The sequence below is a fragment of the Bubalus kerabau genome, chromosome 21, assembly GCF_029407905.1.
Source record: "Bubalus kerabau isolate K-KA32 ecotype Philippines breed swamp buffalo chromosome 21, PCC_UOA_SB_1v2, whole genome shotgun sequence".
In the NCBI taxonomy this organism is placed as follows: domain Eukaryota; kingdom Metazoa; phylum Chordata; class Mammalia; order Artiodactyla; family Bovidae; genus Bubalus; species Bubalus kerabau.
In genome coordinates, this window is record NC_073644.1 from 63,185,133 (window position 1) to 63,207,463 (window position 22,331).

Consider the following 22,331-nt stretch of genomic DNA (forward strand, 5'->3'; position numbering starts at 1 on the left):
TGCCATGGAGTAAATAATCCATGCTAGTACTTCCGCTGAGACTGCTCCATAACTCCTAGGGTGGCTCGGACCCTATCGTCACCACTGCTAGGAATGGTGTCAGGCCCGCACCGACTCCTGCTACTATTCCCACTGCTCAGAGTAATGGTAGTATCGGCCCCACTAAGGGCACCCCAGGTGGAGCTCGTGGTAAAGAACCCGCCTGCCAACAGGCAGGGGACAAAAGAGATGCGGGTTCCATCCTGGGTGGGGAAGATCCCCTGGAGGAGGAAGTGGCAACCCACTCCCGTCTTCTTGCCTGGAGAATCCCACGGACAGAGGAGCCTGGGCGCTATGGTCCATGGGGTCTCAAAGAATCGGACATGACTGAAGCGACTTAGCGCACACACACACACACACACACACATGCTGCTCCACTAAACTGCAAACATCTTGAAGTAGGGAAGCGCCTACTGTTTTTCAAGTGCAAGGCTTTTCCAAACACCAAGCTCTGAGCTTCATACTTACTTTCTCCCTTAATTCTGACAGTCACCCCATGATAGTCTATAATTATCTCCAGTTTCTAGACAGCCAACTGAGACTGAAAAAGTTGAAGTCACACAGGCTTCCTGGGAGCTCAGCTGGCAAAGAATCTGCCTGCCAATGCAGGAGACCCTGGTTCAATTCCTGGGTCAGAAAGATCTCCTGAAAAAAGGATAGGCTACCCGCCCCAGTATTCATGGGCTTCCCTGATGGATCAGATGGTAAAGAATCCACCTGCAATATGGGAGACTTGGGTTCAATCCCTGGGTTGGGAAGATCCCCTGGAGGAGGGCATCCCGAGTGCCCCTCCCTGACGTGTAGAGTCTCAACCACTGGACGGCCACAGAAGTCCCTACAAACCATTCTTTGATTAAACCCATTTGATGCTCAAGTATTTATCAAATTAATAAACTGTCTTAATTTTAGACAGCAGACTTACTTTTCCCCCCAAACTCTTCCTCCTATGGATTAATCTTTATGGTCCAGGGAAGACTTATCAGAATTATCCTACCGCCTAAACTTCTCTACGAAATCAAAGCTATAAAGAAAAACCTGAGTTGTGATTATCTGTAACTTCTTATCAAAGAAGAACTTGAGCCAAAGAATTACATTTGAAACACATGCTTTTTTTGAATGAACAGGCACAAATGCAATTATAAATGGCACATAAGACTAGAAATTAGTGAGCATGTGAGACGACCTTGAAAAAAATCAAGACTGATCATTCTTGTCTAACTGCAGTCAAAGCAAGTGCCCATGGACCGAACTGTAGTTTCATTAGCTTGATTAAAAGTGAAAACCAGAGGAAGGGTAATGTAGGTCAAAGACTCCCTGAGTCCTTTAGGATTGAAACATTTACTGGACGCCAAGCATGTGTGGAAGCATCAGGAAGAATCCATTTGCCGTTCTTGGAAGATGGGGACAGTCAGGACACCCTCAACAGGAAAAGTCGATTACAGGAGAATGAAAAACAAAGAACTGGGCCTGAACTCCAGCAAAAGGATTTTGAAAGCAAAATGCCTTTATTCATGACCCAAGCTAGGGAATTTATAGCCGGAGGGGCAACCTCTACACGGGATATACAAAACAGGTTTTATTATGGGACTGATCAGGTTTTTCAAAGCCAGCTCTTAATTACATAATTCAAGCTTTCTACCATTTTTTCCTTCTGTTCCTCTCGCCCACATGGGGAGACACACATGCACACACTCAAACTCACACACCCCTTGTCTTACATAAAACCATATATTGTTCCTAAAACCTTCAACTAAGCCACCCTGTACCTCCCCCTCTGCCACAGCAACCCCACAGCTCCATTTCTGAACATCTTGAAACAGCACTCCCTCGTCCAAACTAATCTGGTTGTGGGAAGGAGAGGAGAGCAAGGAGAGCAAGTGGGGAGAAAGGGAAGATTTCTGGGGCTGATCACGCCTTGAGTGAGAACTATAAGAGCCCGGCCTTCAGGCTCACGTTTTCCATAGGTTTTGAGGGACTTGAAGGAGCAGGAATTCAAAGGAAAATAAATAAGAGTGATGACTACCTTTTCTAAGAACTCTCTATGGAAATTAAGAATTCCGTTCGATTTTATAAAAAGGTAAAAGCATAATTCTTCAGTTCTAGACACACCATCAATTTATTAACAGCTTCTTTGAAAGATGGGAGAGGAAATAGGACCACATTAAGCCTACGTACTGATTTTAAGATATATCCCATTTCAGACACGTTAACTGAGGAGTTGGGGCAGTGTCATTCATTAGGCAGGTAAGGGTGGAGTAGGGGACTGGAAGCGAGCACACAGCCCAGATCCAGAAACCCTCATACCTGGACCACCTCTTCTGGTTCTGCTGTTCTGCTGAGACTCGGTCACCTCCACAGACGGGTAGATCTGGGGAGGCTGGTGAGTCGGTGGCCACAGAGGATCCGAGCCTCTACTCACTTAGTGACGGCCCAGTTGAAAAGCAAAACGGAACATCTGTAGGAAAAGAAAAAGGCTTCAGGTCAGGGAACTATGTCATCTTCCAGCATGCAAACCTACACTATACACCACTTCCATTTCGTCAGTAGCACAGACATGCACACACAGACCCAGGGATGTTGAAAGCTCGTTTACAGAAGCACTGAAAATATTTTCTTTATGGGCTTCCCCAGTGGGAGCCTTATTGTTTGTGAACTGCACATATTCACAGACACCATCTTCATATGAATTTTTCACTCCAGTTTACACCCGGGACCACCTGTCCTCCACACAGAGGGGTTGACTCCTCAGTGAAACGTCTGTGTTTCTCAGAAGAGACTCTTGACTGGGAGGTGAGGTAACTGCGCGGAGATGCGTCTGGTTTCATGCTGACGCTCCTCGTGACGCACCACCATACTTCACTCTAATATCCAGGATCCTCGCAAAGTTCTGCCTTTCTTTTGAAGTACATTATTGAGGCTCTTATTATAAGTAAAAGTGATGGCTTAAGAAGTTTAGCTGTCGGAAACCACAGCAACACAGCCTCCATTTACCGCTATAAAGCATGAAGTCAGAACAGAAAATTAAAACAACCCCACCCCCATCCTTAGAGGAAGTCAGCAACAGAGGTGACTGACTCTCCTGCTTCCGTCGAGATGTCACTTGAGCTTACTGAGTAGTATTTCCATTAACCACGAAAAGCTTGGGAAAACTGGAATAATGAAGACAGAAATCAGAGGGAGACCATAAAAGCCCAGTTCATTTCAAGGAGAAAGCAGTAACCATTCCTTTCCCTTACATTTTAAATATCACAGCAAATTTAAGTAACGAAATAAACAATTCACTGAGAGCACACTTTTATGTACAACTTTAATTTCTTCCTACTGGGTTCATTACCAAGCTGTTTACTTTCTTCAGGCAGGATGGGAAGGGAAAAAAAAACTTTCAAAAGACTCATTTAACACAGAAGTCAATTTCCACTAATGTTGTCTTCATGTAGCATACATGGTCTTTCAAAACAGACCTATATATACATATAGTAGTCTCTCCCTTTATAAGAACAACAGCAATTAGCCCAGCATTAGACACATCATTGCTATTCTTACCCTGGAGGAAAAAAACATGAATATGAGAACCATCTTATTTATAATAATTGCAGACTGGTTAGTATTTCTGACAGAACCAATTTTCTCCTCACCTGCATAAACAACTCTAATTGTGAAAAGAATAACTCTTCTTTAACTATTGGATAACCCAGATATTGCTTTCTGAAAAGTTAGGCAGGGAGTATTTTTCATGCATTCCATCCTAAGAAAGCAGGAAGAAAGTGCTTGCCAATCAGCTGTAGCCATCGAGTTATTTAACACAAAAAGAGTTCCCAGGCACTGTGGGCTTTGGAATTTCAGGTGTATCACAGGGGACACGAGTGGGACATGTGGACCACCAGCCCTTTCACGGGGTCACCAAGGGCTCCACAGGCCCCAAACATCCAGAAGCCACTTCTGTGCGTTGCTCGTGAAAGGGAAGAACGCGAGGGCTTTGCACTGGTGTGTAGGAGGCCAAAGTGGGCAGGAAAGAGAGATGAAAGCAGAAGCAACTGAACAGCCCACAAAATATTCATCACAAAGATTCCACAGAACGCCTCCTTTTTTCCCTGAGCTCTTCAGATCACACTTATAGGTAAAGATAGGAGGTTTTAATTGGCAAGAATGCATATCCAGCTTGTTAGAGATGGGAGAATAGAACGGACAGTCTTAAAATTCCTCAAAATCTACCTAAAATTCCCTAAAATTCCTCTCGAAATTTCCTCAAAACTCATTCCATTCAGAACATTTAGTAATGGGAGCAGGAGAGGGGACATTTGCATGGCCCAGCCCCTCACTCAACGTACACGCACCTGCTCACTTAGAGCCCAAAGTGACATGATTAAAGTAGATAGAGAAAGTCATCAAAGCCACTGAAAGTAATGCTTAGACAAAGGCACACGTATGAGACACAGGCGTTCAAGGAAATGCATTAATACACATTTTGAGCTCTATCTTTGATAAGTGTGACCCCAAAAGTAAATTCTCTCTACAAAGTTTTCAAACAGTTCTTCAATGTTTCCTCATATCAAAAAGAAAAAAAAAAGTTTGGCTATTACAGAATTGGTCTGGGCCAGAATTTACTCCCCAGTAATACTTATCACAGACGCAGAGATCTGTAAAATAATATATGTAATATATATATTATATATTATATATATATAGGGCCCTTTCAGATATATATATATATATATATATATTTTGGCCCCAAAAGTGCCCAAGAGATATGTTTCAGGCTCAGCTTCATCACTTCTACACATGACTCAGTAAGTTTTCCTTGTGTGGCTGTTCAATTGTCAGCTGGCACCTTAGTCATTTACAGAACATATTCACATACATTGTCCCAACAAATCCTCATGGGTATCCTGTGAAGTAGGTGGGAGAACTATTAATAGCATTCACTGCTTAATAGAGGAATAAAAATTCATAGACATCAACCAGTCAGAGGTAATGAAAGCAGAACCAGGGGTCAAACTGTCTGACCCTTAGTCTAGCAAACATGTGCAAAATTACAGATAGGTCTGTGTTTCACAAGGTACGCAATATTCCCACTGTGGCTACTGATCCCAGGATTCATTCTAGCAATAGCCTTTTTTTTTTTTTTGGTAATACCCTTTATTGCATCTTCTAGCTCCCTACAACTGCATAGCTAATTCTCACCAATCTTTTTCACTAATTCATTTCTGGGGTTAAGGTTCCTTCTCCCAGAAGGTCTCCCCTTAGACAAGGATCAGTGAGCTGGGTTTCCGTGGATCAGTCTAAAGAGAAAAGGAACAAGTAATACTTGGTGACCCCCTTTCCAGCACACCATTGTTCTTAATATTAACCAACATGTCACTCAAAAGAAGACATAGCTAGCTAGCCTTCACTTGACAATCAATCTGCCTCTAGAGCTAGAACCGATAAGAGGCACAGCCTCCCATTCTGTTATAGAAATTCGATAGTCTACCCCACCCTATTCCTCTTTATCAGCTCTCGTTCAAATGATTTCTTCTACAGAAGTGAAATGGCATATTGCATGGGATTATTACAGGATATCTTTTTAATTCTCTTGTTCATTTCAATAGCGAGTATTTGAGAGGAAGCTAGCACGAGTTCTGATGATGGCAGGGGAGTGGTAACTGAGCCAGCATCAGTGCGTGGATTTCGCCGCTTGTAGAAACGGAGCACTACCTAGTTGCCTGGGTCTGAAATGGCCGAATAAACACATTTGCTCTAAGAAGACGACAGCAGTTCTCCACGTAACAGTGAAAATATTAAGCCCACAGAAGACATTCTAACAGTTCTGACAGAATGGCTTGAGTGCTAGGCCAGCTCATTACATCCAGCCCAAGTAAAGGAAGAAAAGGTTGATGAGGTCATAGCTCAGGAGTGAGGTCACCAGCCAATCTGACCTCATAGCAACAAAAGAAGTGTGACTGATGAAAAGGAGTCCCCAGGGTAGAAGTCAACATCCCTTTGCCTAAATGAGTCTTTCAGCTCAGGGGAAAAATAATGTTGGCAAGAACTCTCTCCTGTGCCCAGGGAAGCATGTGACTGATAGCACTTTAAAGTCTACTGTGAATGATACGATGATTAACTGACCTTTCGGATCCTAGAAAGGTTACATTAGCAGTCCCTATCAGTGCTTCAGAGCTGAAGCAGTAGAGTGTGAAACTCAAATTCCACCATGAGCTCAGAGAATGATTAAAGTCAGAAGTGATCCATGGCTGTTTATAAATGAAGTCTGACTCCTAATATTATCAATAACATGGAGTAAGCAAAATATAATTGTGGGTGGCAAAAAAAGATGGTTAGATTTTGCTTTTGGTTTTCTAAGGAACCAAGAAAAGCAGTTGGGCTAATGAAAATATGAATATTAGTTGCCAATTTTGGAAATGAATGCTATTTTTAAGAATGTAGGAGGTTGTCTTATCATAAATATTTCAAAAAGCCAATCAATAATACAGCATATCCCTCTAGTTACCAATGTGAAGGAATTTATTCACTAGTTTTATTTCTGCTGAAATCCATTTTTGAAGGTTTGGGATTGATTATATCAAGATAAGTTGTCTTATTTTTATCAAAATATTATTTACTACTTAAACACTTCTAAAGCAGTAACATGTCATGACTCCTTCATTTGTTGACTAGAAAAGCCGAATATTTACTGATATTTCTTGAAAACTTGCTATAAGCCCACAGGAAAGAATCTGACGTCATCACACTGTGTTTTCCTTCACTTGACAGGAAGCCGACTTCAAGCAGACGGGCTTGGATCAGGACCTCACTGGGAGCATAAGTGTTCAATAAACTGCATTATTTTTTTATCTGGAAAATACTGAAGTGCAGTGGCTTTGTCATCCTGGACTTTACTTTCTGGAAACCTGGCCATCCCATGTGGACTTCTGGTAGAATGAGCAATGCAAAGAGCTGGCTTGGACTTGGCGTGTCCTTGTACTTCTGGGGACTGATGGACCTTACAACCCCTGTTCTCTCGGGCACTCCGACACTGCCAGGCAGACTAGAAGCGTTCCTGTCAGACAAGCCACAGCCACACCTGCGGACAAAGAGGAGCTGGGTGTGGAACCAGTTTTTTGTTCTGGAGGAATACACTGGAACTGACCCTCTGTATGTCGGCAAGGTAAGAACTGCCAAAGAGACCGATAAGTTATCCGAATACCGGATATTGAAATTGAATAGGAATATGAACTATGAAAGCTCGTACAGTCTGAGGCCTGAGAACAATTTTAAACTAGAGGTATGTTAACTGACAGCTAGTTGAGATCTAGTTTTCGCTTTGTCAGATACGGGTCAGAAAGGAAAGGCTTCTCTCTTTGTTCTTGCCTCTGTCCTGAGTGGGAAAGGCTAGGAACTGGGTTTCTGGAGGAAAAGACTTGGGTCCTGCAAGAACTGTTCAAGTCCTCATACAGGCGGCAGCAGCCTCAGGAGTAACAGGATAAGGAAGAAGTAAACTGAGAAACGCAGAGGGAGGAGCTTGGGGTTTGTTTTTTTTTTCAAAGCATTTCCACAGGTATTGCCTGAGGCCAAAATTTAATGAAAAAAAAGAAAAAAGAATAAAACATTCTTCATTTCAGAAGATCCTAGCTTGTGCTTTAGGATTGCTGGAGATGATCAATGAATATATTTATAGACTTCACACTCGAAATCCCTTGATTTATCTAGCATCATTTCATTTTTAATCGTGGCTTTCTCCTGTGTTTACTTTATTTGGATGTTAATCAGAGGCCATTTTGCAAAAGCAACTAAGTGAGAGAACACGGGAAACAAGGAACTAATTAGAAAATAAATAATTCATTCAAATAACTTAAATACTTGCTTAGCACACAGGCTAAGAGTGCAGGTTTCAGAGTCAAAGACATGTGGGTGCAAAACCCAGCTCCGCCAATTGCTTCCAGAGTGACTCTCGGCGGATCACTAAGTCCTCTTAACCTGGTTCCTCAAATGTTGAAGAAGGCTAATAAGAGAACTACAGCTTCTCAAGAGTTGTCTACCTAAGCTCTTTCCTCAACTTCCACCCACTTCTCAACCCAGGTGGGCTTCCCTGGTAGCTCAGTCGGTAAAGAATCTGCCTGCAGTGCAGGAGACCCGGGTTCGATCCCTGGGTCGGGAAGATCCCCTGGAGAAGGGAATGGCCACCCACTCCAGCATTCTTGCCTGGAGAACACTACGGAGAGAGGAGCCTGGTGGGCTACAGCCCACAGGGTCACAAGGGTTGGACACAACTTAGTGGCTAAACCACTGAGCCTAGGTAGCTGCCCTCCGCCCTGTCTCTGCACAGATGCCATGTTTTCGGGGCTCCTCGGGACCTCCCCACCGCGAGAGCTGAGGGTCCAGTTTACGGAGCCGCCCCACGGGGGCCCTGGACGCCGCTGCCCAGCCCCTCCATCCTGACTCACGTTCTTCCCTCAGCTTCACGGCGTTCACAGCCCTGTTCTTCCTCCTCCCTTCTCAGCCTCTCGTCGGTCCTCCCTGCCCACCTGTGGCGTCTTCCCCATCACACCCACCCCTGGGGGCTGGTTTTAAACTCACCCCTATGGCTTCAAACCCCTAAAGCAGTGAATTCAAAGCCTCCGTCTCTGGCTCAGACCACTCGTCCGAGCTTCAGAAGGAAAACCCTCCTGCTCCGCATTTAGAACTCCTTGGCCTCCATCCACTGAAGCGTCCCCAGTCTCCCTCCCGAACCCAGTCTGCCCTCGGTCGTCCCCGTGGCGGCACTGCCACCTCCCAGCTCCTAAGCCCGGGCCCTGCTGGTCAGGCGGCCCCTCCCCTCGGTCCCTGCGCCTGCAGATCGCGTTAGTCCGGAGCCAAGCAAACCCTCCTCCGTCTCACCCCCGCGCCCACCGTCATCTCAACCTGTGCAAACTACTGTCCCCCCAGCAGCATCCTTACTTCTGCCCGCACTTCCTTCGAGGCCACTCTCCATACACGATCTTTTGAAATGTGAGTGAGACCGTAAAGAATCTGCCTGCAATTCAGGAGACCCAGGTTCGATCCCCTGGTCGGGAAGATCCCCTGGAGGAGGGCATGGCACCCCACTCCAGGGTTCTGGCCTGGAGAATGCCACAGACAGAGGAGCCCGAGGGGCTACAGTCCACGGGGCCGCAGAGGCGGACACGGCCGACACAGACCGCATCACCCTGCTGCTGGCCGTCAGGGCCTTCCCGCTGCGCTCTGAGCCACCCAGACCCGCCCTCCTCTCTCGGGGCCTCTCCTCCCACAGCCGCCCCGCTGGCCCCCGCCACGTGTCTCGCCCCCCCCCCCGCCAGCCCCTGCCACTAGCCCCCCACCGGCCCCACCACGTGTCTCGCCCCCCACCCCCCAGCGGCCCGGCCACGTGGCACGACCCCCCCCCCCGGCCCCCGCCACGTGTCTCGCCCACCCCCCAGCCCCCGCCACGTGGCACAACCTCCCTCCCCCCCACGCCGGCCCCCGCCACGTGGCACGTTGCCCTTCCCGCCCTCTCAGCCAGGGTTCTGACTGCCGCCCTGTCTCCACCCAGACCTGGGGACTCGGCCTCCGGCAGCTCCCAGTCTAGCCGGCTCTGCCTTCCTCCCCGCATCGTGAGACGCGCTCCTCGTGGCTCCCCTCGGGGTCGGCTCCTCTTCATCTTCGAGGGTTCATTTCTCACCTAGCTTTGCCTTGACCGTCCTCTAAGGCACACCCCTGTTGGACTCTCTCACTACCATTAGGCTTTCCCTATTCTAATCAAAACCTACAATATCTAAGTTGTTCATTTGTCTATATCTGTATTGCTGGGGTCATGTGTGTGTGTGTGTGTGTGTGTGTGTGTGCGCGCGCGTGCTCTCAGTCGCATCCGACTCTTTGCAGCCTCATAGGCTGTACCCCGCCAGGCTCCTCTGTCCATGGGACTTTTCAGACAGGAATACTGGAGTGTGTTGCCATATGCTCTGCCAGGGGATCTTCCTGACCCAAGGATCGAACCTGAGTCTCCTGTGTCTTCTGCATTGACAGGCAGAGTCTTTACCACTGGAGCCACCTGGGAAGCCTTAGACCAGACTATAAGCTCTGTGAGGACAAGGGTGCCGCTTGCATTTCCCCCACAAGACCTAACACAGTGCCTGTCACACAGACACGACTGCCTCCTAGAGTGATAAGGATTAAGTGAACTGACTACAACAGGGAAAGTGCTTTAGCAGAGTGCCGGGTCCAGAGTAAGATCTTAGTGATGGTTGCCCTGTAGTAGAAGTCGGATGAGGACGAGTGACGCTGGTGGCAGCAGCCTAGTGCGTTCCTTACGGAGCTGAGCAGCTCAGTAGCGCACACCTCATGTACCCGCAAACCCCGAGCTTCAGAACCTGTGGGTTTTCTTTGACTTCCTCTCCTTCTCTTCCTTCATGCACCTGTCACATCCTGCCAGTATCCCCTTGCCACTTTCTCTGAGTCACTCATCCTCTCCAGATCTGTCCTCCCTGTGGTCCTCCGGGTTTTCATGATTAGATTAACTGAGCGGGCTTAGTAAGGGAGGATCTCCTGGGCCCTCCCCCCGGGACTCGGGCCTTTTATCTCCTTGAAGCGCCCTTCCCATCACGTCACTCGTCTGATTAAGGAAGCGCTGTCGCTCTGCAGTGCTCATCAGAGCTCTCAGCATACAGGGCAAGCACTGCCAGAAAATGAGCCCCCCTGCTGGGATAGCTGCAGTCTCACCCTGATCTCCGTCAGGCTGGGTCTCCTTACCAGCCCAACACAACACACCCTGTCGGTCCCTGCCCCAGAGGTGTGTGCATGCCGCTGTCGTGCCCGGCACACACCGTCCCCTCCTCTCCGCTCAGCCATGTTCAAGTTTCTCAGGGTCCCAGCTTAAAAGCATTTTCCATCATGAATACATCTTCCATTCAGAGTTCCAAAGATTTCTAGCAACTCGGTATTTACAAAACATTTCTCCCAACTAGACACACATCAGTTCAGTTCAGTTCAGTTCAGTCGCACAGTCGTGTCTGACTCTTTGAGACCCCGTGAATCGCAGCACACCAGGCCTCCCTGTCCATCACCAACTCCCGGAATTCACTCAGACTCACGTCCATCGAGTCAGTGATGCCATCCAGCCATCTCATCCTCTGTCATCCCCTTCTCCTCCTGCCCCCAGTCCCTCCCAGCATCAGAGTCTTTTCCAATGAATCAACTCTTCACATGAGGTGGCCAAAGTACTGGAGTTTCAGCTTTAGCATCATTCCCTCCAAAGAAATCCCAGGGCTGATCTCCTTCAGAATGGACTGGTTGGATCTCCTTGCAGTCCAAGGGCCTCTCAAGAATCTTCTCCAACACCACAGTTCAAAAGCATCAATTATTCGGTGCTCAGCTTTCTTCACAGTCCAACTCTCACATCCATACATGACCACAGGAAAAACCATAGCCTTGACTAGACGGACCTTTGTTGGCAAAGTAAAGTCTCTGCTTTTGAATATGCTATCTAGGTTGGTCATAACTTTCCTTCCAAGGAGTACATAGCTCCTGCTAAAATAAGTTTTGGAAAACACTTTTGTATTCAGTAATTGCTTTGTGTGGTTGTACAATTTCGAGCCCTCCTTCCTTCTCCCAAGGGCACAAACTGAGACCTCGTCCTGGCCTTGCCTACATTTCCCTGACACCACACACCTAGCACAGAAAATTCAGAAAGACTAGGGGGCCTGACGCTTTCCTGGGGTGCCACAGCGCTGCATGCCAGTCCCACGCGCATAAGGCAGACGGTTCAGTCATCGTAACAGTGCTAGGAAATAAGTATTAAGTCACCTCTCCTGGATAATTTAAATAAGGGAAGGTTCGGAGAGGTTACGGTCCTTGCCCAAAGTTACACAGAAGGTTAATAGGAAATCTGACACCGAAGCCATGGGCTTTCTTTTTCTTTGGCCTGTATGTGGCCGTGACTTTAGACCTCGCCCTGAGAGACACACGGAAGAATCCATGGTGTCAGTGAGACCAGAAATGTAACCAAGCCTGTTCCCTGAAGGTGGGAGGTGTGTTCTCACTCACCCAGGCACTTTTCCCCCTTACTTTCTCCTGAAAGAGAACCCATCCCTCTCTCCCAGGGCATTTCAGCTCGTCACCATGAGCTCTGGAAGACGTCTGTTTAGAAAGCCTGCCTGAGTATTTGCTTTTTTCAGAAAGGAGTACAGCAACAATTATCAGCTGTAATTGGTATGGCCTTACAAAATCCACACTGGGCTTCCCAGGGACAAGGCAGTGTCGAGTCAAAGCGAGATTATATTGACATATGCAAAGAGGTGGATGCAGCGAGCTTGTGCTCGTGCACGAATCTGTGGTCCCGAGTCATGCTGAGGTCAACAAGGGCGTGGAAGCTGTCTAACCACAAATTGTGAGCACTCACTGCCTTCCTGGAACCATACGCGGCACCGTGAAAGACGGAGAAAAGGAGCGCCATCACCCCCGTGTTGAGCTTCATGTACTTCCCGTCACTCGCTACTCCTCTGGCTCAAGATCTTAGAGACGAAAGCAAGGTTAGGCTAAGTAGGATACCCAGCTGTCTTATTCTGTCTAGGGTAACAAAGCTAAGTTTTCCCAGGATGGGGGTAACTGTGTGGTACCAACTCCATTCCTGAAGCTCTGCGCCTTCCTCCAGAGCGCTGCTGCTCAGTCAGTGTGAGCTGAATTAGATATGGATACATATAAAGCATGCTTTTATTCCAGTTTCCTGAGTGACTGAGAGAAAAGCTGTTAATATTTCTTCTTTGCAATTTTTGCAACCAAATGTACATTCTGTGACTGGAGAACCTAATGTTCAGTTCACTTCACTGTGCTGGCTACTAGGCTAGTGTCTCTCAGCTCTCTATTCTCCTTCCCATACTCTACGGGCCTGGGACTCTGCACATCACAGCTTCTCCGTTTCCAAGCAGCTCCCAGGTCCTGAGGGTGGAATGTTCTAGGGGGAGAACCAGAGGCGGGAGGAGAGGGACTCGCTCCTTTTATCTCTGGGAGCTGCTTCTGGTTTCTGGAACCATTTCCACACCCCAGCCTCACACATCCACTGGAGGGTGCCCCCTTCTCCGAGGTCAGAGTCTCAGCTCCATAGGGGGTGGGCGCTGGAGGGGGGGGACCTCTAAACTCCTGGAGCCCAGCCCAAGGGGATAACACCCCCTTCTCAGAGGTTGGAGTCTCAGCTCCATGGGAGGTGGGCGCTGAGGGAGGGGGGGCACCTCTAAACTCCTGGAGCTCAGCCCAAGGGGATAACACCCTCTTCTCAGAGGTCAGAGTCTCAGCTCCATGGGGGTGGGCGCTGGGGGTGGGGGGCACCTCTAAACTCCTGGAGCCCAGCCCAAGGGGATAACACTCCCTTCTCAGAGGGCTCCAGCCCAGCCTCCTCCAAACGTCTAGATTCCAAGAGCTCCCAACTCCTGCCCTCTGCTCCCCCAGCCAGAGGGGCACAAGCTGTTTCCTCGAGTTACTGGTTATCATCTCCAATGATACCTCAACATTTTTCCTTTTCAATCCTTCATGTTAAATTCTCTCTGCTAGAATGACTGGTGTGCGTTTGTTCCCTGACTAGATCCTGAACCGACATTATTTTCGTTAACCCTTGAGTCATGTGGGGTTAGGGGACCAACCCCGACACAGTGGGAAAATCCAAGCGTAACTCTAGAGCTGGCCTGCAGTCCATATCCACAGTTCCTCTGTGCTCACAGTTCTCTGAATCCGAGGTTCTGCTCCACAGATGCATGCGTAGGACTCTTTGCAGCATTTAGAATTGAAAACGAAAAATCCACATATATGTGCACCCTCAAAGTTCACATCCACGTAGTTCAAGGGTCAAATGTATATTCCCTAGAAATGAGTTATATGTAAGTAGACCCAGGCACTTTTCACAGCTGGTACTTTTCCTGTTGGGCTTCCCGGGTGGCTCAGAGGTAAAGAATCCTCCTGCCATTGGAGACATGGGTTCAATCCCTGTGTCGGGAAAATCCCCTGGAGAAGGAAATGACAACCCACTCCAGTATTCTTGCCTGGAGAATCCTATGGCCAGAGGAGTCTGGCAGGCTACAGTCTGTGGGGTCGAGAAGAGTCGGACAGGACTGAGGGGCTGAACAGCAACAGCAGGGCTTCCTGTTCCTAGGAGGTGGCCCTGCTTCTCTGTGAGGCTCTCCCCGCTTTCCTGTGCACAAAGATGCACAGACGCTGCCTGGGCGATGCTTGCCAGCTCCTTTAAGACAAAGACAACCTGCTTTCACTAAAAGCTTTAACTCCAGCACTACACCCTGTACCACTTGTTCACACAACCTTACCGAGCATCTGCTACACATGAGACTCACACTAAGATGAAAACCACACGGCTCCTGACTTCGAGGAACTCAGTCTAGAAAGTGCCTCAAATTCTTCTCTCAATACAGACAAAACTCAAGATCACAGATCCAGTTTCAGCCCGGACGCCATTGACGTCAGCCAGCCGAGTGACTCCTGAGGAGCCAGGACCATCTCTTGAGCAGCAAAGCTCTCTAGCCTCCTGTTACTTACTAAGCACTCTCCGTAGGCAGAGAACTTGAACTTGGCCAATGATAATCACAATGACGCTTCACCTTCTTAAGTTTCACAGGACAAACTTTTTAGATGACAGCTAGTATATCTCCAAACAACCCTGGATATTTTCTCTAATGTCAGCTTCAATTCTTTCTTTCTCCCCTGGATAATCTGCCATGCCCTACTTCACTCTAAGTGAAAGTCCTATTCTATATGCCTTAAAATTACACATATTTATATTTAAATTTACATATGTATATACATATGTATGTAAACATGCAGAAATATATAAGGATTTTTTTTAAATCCTTAGATCTTTGTCCTCCTCCTCCCAATTCCATTCCTCTGCCTGGGAACACAGTTCCAGATGGAATGGATTTTCATTTCTTTGTGGCCAGGTCCAAATAAAATGACTTTGCATTCTACACAATAAGAGCTAGGCACCTTGCTTGTCTTAAACGAAATAAATAGAAGATGTAGAATGTGAAAAATAATAATAATAATAATGTATAAGGAATGAGGAAATGTGAGGACTTTATATTCTGAATAGAATTCTTTAAGTAGAAAAAAATCCACAGCTATTTTTCCAGTCAGTTTTGTTCTCTTATTTCCCTTCTCTGATAAGACACAGCTGAATTCCTCTAGGCAGCAAAATCACTGCTTGTGTGCTTTGGCCGTGAGTCCGTCTGAGATCAGCTCAAAGCCGGCCACAGCCTCCCAGCCCATCCTTGTCTCAAGATGCTGTGAATACACTTTCTGGTGTTTTCTTGGTGTCCGTGCCATTTAACACTCAGACTAATGCTGTCCCAGCAGCGCTTCAGGCAGCTTTCCCCAGCTTTACCATGGGCTGTGCGTAACAGAACCGCCAACAGGCTGCTTTTGTCGTCTCTGCTGCAATCCTGGAGGTTCGAAGGGAGTACGGGAGAGCTGGGCATGTTAACACCCTTCTCTCTCTGCATGTACATCATCATCATAATTGGCCCCATTTATAGCTTTCCTATTATGGGAACTCTAGGCGCTTTACATACATTAATTTCTAATGATCCCAACAAACCTTCAAAGGAAGAATTAACACTGTTCTCTACATTTATAATATGAGGAACTTGAGAATTACAAACATTAAATAATTTGTCAAGGGCACTCAATTTATAACTGATACAGATAGTCTTCAGGCCAGATATATTTGCCTCTTTGGCCTAAACTGGTCTATTTTATTAACTGAATCTCATGGACTTTATCACTGAACTGTGCAAGCCCAGCAACAAGAGTTAGTGATGACTGACTAAGTGTAACTAATTTTTCGTTGCCCTCTTAGAGAAGGACTGTTATAAGATAGCACAAAACTCTAGGGTTCTTGCCACTTATACACATTGTCTATAATTAGAGCTGCAAGAGTTTATTTCTAGGCTTAAAATGAGCACTGTGCCCCTGGGCTCATTTTGAGAGTAGTCACAGAGTAATTTGGGAGGAAATATAGTTGGATGGGCAGATAAAAGCATGTGCCTACCACAACCTTCTACATACAGATTTGAGTGAGTCAATTACAAGGCCAGAAATGGGTCCCAACAAAATGATAGATACCCTGACACAGAGAATAATAACCAGCTGTAAAACTCCATTTTGATACCTGCAACAGAAGCAAGCAAAGTCCTACTGAGGGAAGCTGTGGAATTGAGAGAATTTCAAGGGCCCCCAGAAGTCGTTTGGTATCTATGGCACAGTGGCCACAGACTGTTTTTATTCGCTGCTTCATCAGCTTCTCAGCCAACTTGGACGGTCCTAAAGTTTTTGAAATTCCAAAATAATTTACATCAACACTTTTACATTTTTAAATGTTTACACTCATCCTTTAAAAAAGATTAAATGGAAAAGCTGGATTCCTCCTTATTAGACTTGCTCCTATTGTACATGGGACAATACAATAGGGGATGCAATACAATACGGGTCCTACACGTTCCAGAACGCCTGTTTTCTGTACTTCTCAGGGAGAGGAACTTTAAAAATAGTACTAAGGACACGGAATGTGAAGTGGAGAAATTTTGCTTGTTCATCAACTTATATTTGCTCTTTGATACAGCCGTGTTCAAAGCAGGTTAGTTCTTTGTAGACATTTAAAACATTTGAGTGGGAAAAAGTCTTCCTGTTTGAAAGGAAATCATACACTTGTACCATACTGAAAATCTGTGTATTTTCGACACCTGTTGAGAAGTCGGTGCTTTTCCCCCTCAGCTTCATTCAGACATGGACCGGGGAGACGGCTCCATCAAATACATCCTCTCGGGAGAAGGCGCAGGCGTCGTGTTCACCATCGACGACACCACTGGCGACATCCATGCCATTCAGAGGCTCGACCGGGAGGAGAGGGCCCAGTATACGCTCAGGGCTCAGGCCCTGGACAGGCGCACGGGCAGGCCGATGGAGCCGGAGTCCGAGTTCATCATCAAAATCCAAGACATCAACGACAACGAGCCCAAGTTCCTGGACGGGCCTTACGTCGCCACAGTGCCGGAAATGTCACCAGTGGGTAAGGCGGGCATGCACTGATCCTCACCAACAGCAGTCCCCCTCTAGAAGGCCCTCCCACCTCAAGGTGGAGAAGGAGAGAAAGCGCAGAACAGCCCCCAAAACACAAAGCTGCACCGAGCCACTCAGACGTGAAATCAGCCACAGTGCAGACAGCGGCAACACTAAGCCTGGCACTGTGACTCAGCTCTGGGTCTCCTGAATCGATTTTTATTCACCTATTTATCTGACTGCACTGGGTCTTAGTTGTGGCACCTGGGATCTGGGATCTTCCATCTTTGTTGCGCCATGGGAGATCTTTAGTTGCAGCATGTGGGATCTAGTTCCCCAACCAGGGACTGAACCGGAGTCCCCTGCGCTGGGAGCATGGAGTCTTAGCCACTGGACTACCAGGCAATCCCCAGTTCTGGTTCTTAAAAAGCAAAACAAAAGATAGGTGATAGATGGGCAGGCAGATAATGTCTGATTCATAAGGGAGAAGCGTTTTGGTATTACCGAGAGAGGAATGCGGGGCCCAAAGCCTGCGCTGGCCTTACAAGTCATTAAGAATTTAAGACACAAATAACTCCCATCCCCACTAAAGAGGTACTTTTGTGCTAAGCAGTTATAGAAGCTTGACCTAGAAACAGACCCTCCCAAGGAAGCAGACATAACATTTGCAAATGCTTTAAAACTGCCCATTCAGGCTTGCATCCAGTCTTGAGCAACTCAGCTTGAACAGGTGTCCACCACCTCTCTTCCTCAGGGACTTCTGTCATCCAGGTGACGGCCACCGACGCTGACGACCCGACCTACGGCAACAGCGCCCGGGTGGTGTACAGCATCCTGCAGGGCCAGCCGTATTTCTCTGTGGACTCCAAAACAGGTACGTGCCGGGGCAGTCGAGTCAGAGGTATTTGTTTTATTCTCTACTAATTTGTAACTGCGATTTAGGACAGACACAACTCTCCTTTTCAAGAACTCTGCAGACAGTGCACCAGCTCGGAAGATGGTTATAAGCGTCGGGATGAAGAGAGCAAACCAGCGCTGCCCATGGGGTCAGAGCAGCGCGGTGTACAGACAGTGTGCTGGTCTGCTGGGAGACGCCCGAAGAACTGCCTCTGCAAAAGGACCTCCTCACCAGCCTTCAAAAAAATAATAATATCAATAATGCTATGGCTGTATTCACTCCCCAGGAGTAAGGTCTTTCATAACTTCAAGAAGACCCAAGAGGACTGGCATAGTAACCTGGGCTCACTATAGAACCAGGATAATTGGTTTTGAAACTAGAAAGAGCCTTAGGCTAATCTTCCAGTCCATCGCCACTCACTTAGTGGATAAGGAAATCGTGACTGGAGACCTAACAAAGCGCTCCCGGTTGTAGATGTGTCCCCCGACCTGCGGTCCAGCGTTCTTCCCACCAGTCCACCCCGTACTAAGCCGAGAGCAAGGCTGGAATGAAGGGAGCTCAGAGCATGGGGTGTGGGCCCCGACAAAGGAGGTGCTCAGTGGGACGCTCCGACAGGGGGACCACCTAGGGAGCTGGGCAGGCACGGGCCACGTCTAGAAAAGGACAAGGCAACAGCCAACAAGTCAGTTTGCTTTGGGTGTTCTGTTTTGTTTTCAGTTTTACTCAGGAACTTAGACAACAGAATGTATAGTTTATCTATGAAGAATTCCCTTTAACCATTTTGAATTGGGCAGAGCAACTCAGATATCATTGCTATTAATATATAATAATATATTATTCCATATTGTTATCTTGCACTTGTGCCAGACTTTCTCCCTTTTAAAATACATTCATAGATCTCATCATATTTGAGTGTCCCAACAATCTTGTAAACTTGTGAAATATATGGAAGCATTATTACTTCATTTTACATATGGGAAAATTAACATACGGACCTAAGAGTAATTAACAAAAAAAATGGAGTAAAGAAACTTACAACCACAGAGACAAAGTCAAGGCCAAACACTCAAAGTCATCTCTTTACATGAAATAGAAAAAAACACATTTTATTAGCAACCTGATATAATTTTTTCCAGAACTCCTCGGGGAACCAGGCATTCAGAAAATTATGTCATAAAAGTAGAGAGTATAAATTAGGAGGAGGAAAGAAAAAAAGGTTCCAGTTGGGGATTTCTATAAAATAGTAATTTTAACCATTCTACAAATGGAGGGAGGGACCATGAGGGGGTGCCCACAGGGAGGAAAAATACAGGCAGGAAGAGGGTAATATGTCCTTTACATCGTTAAGAGGAAACTTACATTATTTTGACAGCTCCCAAGGGGCATCTATAGTGTTAAGGTCAAAAATACATAAAAAGATAGTTACTGCCATGCCCAGGGAGCATTTATAAAAAGAAAACACTGCATATTTCACTTTAGACTGTTGCTGCTGTAATGCGACATATACATTATGGGAGTAAAGCGAGGACAGTTTGCAGTTCCCCATTTCTCCCCGTGGTATGCAAAAGGTCTACTGAGCCAAGGGTCATGTTGTAAACGTGCAGTAAACAAGCCTTTAATCTTTGCCTAGAGAGTACAGAAGTCAACTTTTCTAAGTGGAAGCGTTAAAAGGAAGATCAAACATGCCCACACATCCTTGGCAGGATCAAAACAACACATTTCACAGGGTTCTGACTTAGACCCCTCTCCCTAAATGGAAGCACATTATCATACCCTGATGTTACACACCGTCTGGGCAAGCTCATCTCGTACGGATGTTAACAGTAAACATCTCAGAGCATCTTTTATGCTGTCTTAACTCACAGCATACAGTGAAGCACGGAGGTAGGAAGAACCTAATAAAACAGATTGAACATACAACGACAAAGAAGAGCAAATCTGAATTCCACCCCTGCTTCCAGGCCCTGGGGAGGCAGGAGCAAGCAGCCTGGGAATGAGGTTGCTGGAAGAAGAGTCCCTCACACTAGTAGGGCTCTAGCGACTGGAGAGAGAGCTAAAGGAGAAGGATCTAAAATCGCAGACTTGCTGACTGAGGCTTTGTTTCCCCACCTGAAGCCCAGTTTTGTTTGGTGAGACAGAGCCGCCCTGAAGTCGCTGCAGACCAACAGGTCCCGGGTCTGTTCGAGGGCCACTGCTGCCACCTGCTGGTCTTTCTCGGGAATGCGCCGTAGAAACCAGCCCGCCAAGCCCGACTCCATGGAGAGGGGTCTGAGGGCGCTCCGGGAGTTGGTGGTGGACAGGGAGGCCTGGCGTGCTGTGGTCCACGGGGCCGTGAAGAATCGGACACGACAGAGCGACTGAGCTGAACTGAACTGGCCCTTCCAGCTGTAACAATCTTTACTCATTCACCCTCTGTTTAAGTACAGCATTTTTTTTTTTTAAGCTGGGGATTCCCTGATGGCTCAGTGATAAAGAATCTGCCTGAAATGTAGGAGGCGCGGGTTCAATCTCTGGGTTGGGAAGATCCCTTAAGAGGGAAATGGCAGCCCACTCCAGTATTCTTGCCTGGGAAATCCCATGGACACAGGAAACTGGCGGGGTACAGACCATGGGGTCACAGAAAGTTGAACACGACTGAGCTAAAAGGACATTCTGACCGCAAGTATAATAAAACAGGTGCCTTGCGTCTCTGACAAGGCACAGGGAGAAGCCTAGAACCCAGTCTTTAAAATGGGACTGGTGGTTTTGCTTTTAAAAACAAAGCTCGTTTCTATCCTGCAGGGGTAATTAGGACTGCGCTCATGAACATGGACCGAGAAGCCAAAGAGTACTATGAAGTGATCATCCAAGCCAAGGACATGGGAGGGCAGCTCGGAGGGCTGGCGGGGACCACGACGGTCAACATTACCCTCTCAGATGTCAACGATAACCCACCCCGCTTCCCCCAGAGTGAGTACCCAACCGGCGAGAGTGCAGCTCTCAAGTCAGAGGGACGCAGCTGTGACGGAGGCGAAAGAGAAAGGCCGGTCTGAGTCCCTCTTTGAGTTCAATTATTCCTGGGTTCCTTTCTGACATTTATCATGCAATTCTCACATCACCATTTCCCTCCTAGATCCAACTTCCCAGACCACTAAACCAGTGTTTCTCTATTTTTCACTATCACCTCCCTCCAGAGCCCTTTTAGACCCTTTTTTCCCTTGAGTGTCATGCCCTGACTACTCCCCTCATACAATTAAATATTAAGCAAGAAGATTTTGTTGGGTAGGGATGAACCTTAGATTTGTAACATCTAAGTTTTTTTCACCTCTCTCCAACAAGAATCGATTTTTTGTACCTGTTGAGAATGCATGCAGGGAGACTCAACCAAAGCTTGAGGTGAGCCTAGTGACCCACCAGATCACTTAACCCCCTGATTCACAGCAGGCACTGAGTGCTTGCTTTGTAAGGGCCCTGGGCATCAGGGGCACAAGATTCCTGAAGCAAAATCCCTGACCTTGTGAAGCTTAAAGTCCACTTGGGAGAACATATACTTGGTACTCATCAAAGTTGAAGCAGGAAGCAGCATCTGCTGTGCCACCTGGTTAGTGCAGAATGACGCCTTCATGATAAACCAAGATGAGTGAAAGACTTAGTAAAAGGATGAGAGTTCAACCAGGTACTGAAGAATTAACACAGTCAAACAGGAGGAAAAAGAAAACATTCCAGAAGGGGGAAGCTGTCCATTCACTTAAAAAAACTTTGTTTCGAGCAACATTCTAGATATAGGATATAAAGCCCTAGAAATAAAGCTGCAAATGTAATTTTATGTTCCAAGATGCCGAAAATGAAGACCTGCTCTTTTATTGATTCAAATGTTCCATTTCTAATGGAAGTCACTGCAAAATTTTTGAGCAAGTGAGAGTCATAAAGAAAGGCTAAGCTGATAGCCACGCAGAGCACTGGTTGGCAGGAATGGAGACTAGAAGCAGGAGTCTGGTAGAAGGCTTTTAGCATGGGCCAGATTTGAACTGATAAGAACGTAAGGAAACAGAAGAAGTAGTGCAACGGGACAAATCAGAAAACTTGGATTTCTATCTCTGATTTCTTGGCTAAGGGAAGGTGGAGTCAAAGATAACAATGATGTTGTAGGTCTGGGCGACAGGGAAAAAGATTGTACTAATGGATGAAACAGAGGATCCCAGCGGGACAAGCGGCAAGCAGGCAGGGAGGAAGACAGATGCTGCCTCGAACATGAAGCGGCAGCAGGACACTCAGGCGGGATTAAGGAGGGTGGAGTGCAGAGCTATGGCTATGGAAAGGAGACCAGGAATGGAGGTGTGAATTTGAGAAGCAGATTCTAAAAGGGAGCAACTGGAGAAGTGAGAGCGGCAGA

General features: G+C 47.0%; 1 protein-coding gene across 1 annotated transcript in view; it reads left to right on the plus strand.

Moving 5' to 3' along the window:
* CDH20 (cadherin 20) overlaps positions 1 to 22,331 on the plus strand; it is a 98,115-nt gene that overhangs the window by 34,213 nt on the left and 41,571 nt on the right. The window contains exons 2-5 of the mRNA XM_055559200.1: positions 6,790 to 7,183; positions 16,777 to 17,071; positions 17,816 to 17,935; positions 20,741 to 20,908. Coding sequence (XP_055415175.1) covers positions 6,938 to 7,183; positions 16,777 to 17,071; positions 17,816 to 17,935; positions 20,741 to 20,908 — 829 coding nt within the window. The 5' untranslated portion in view covers positions 6,790 to 6,937. The remainder of the gene's footprint in view (positions 1 to 6,789; positions 7,184 to 16,776; positions 17,072 to 17,815; positions 17,936 to 20,740; positions 20,909 to 22,331) is intronic.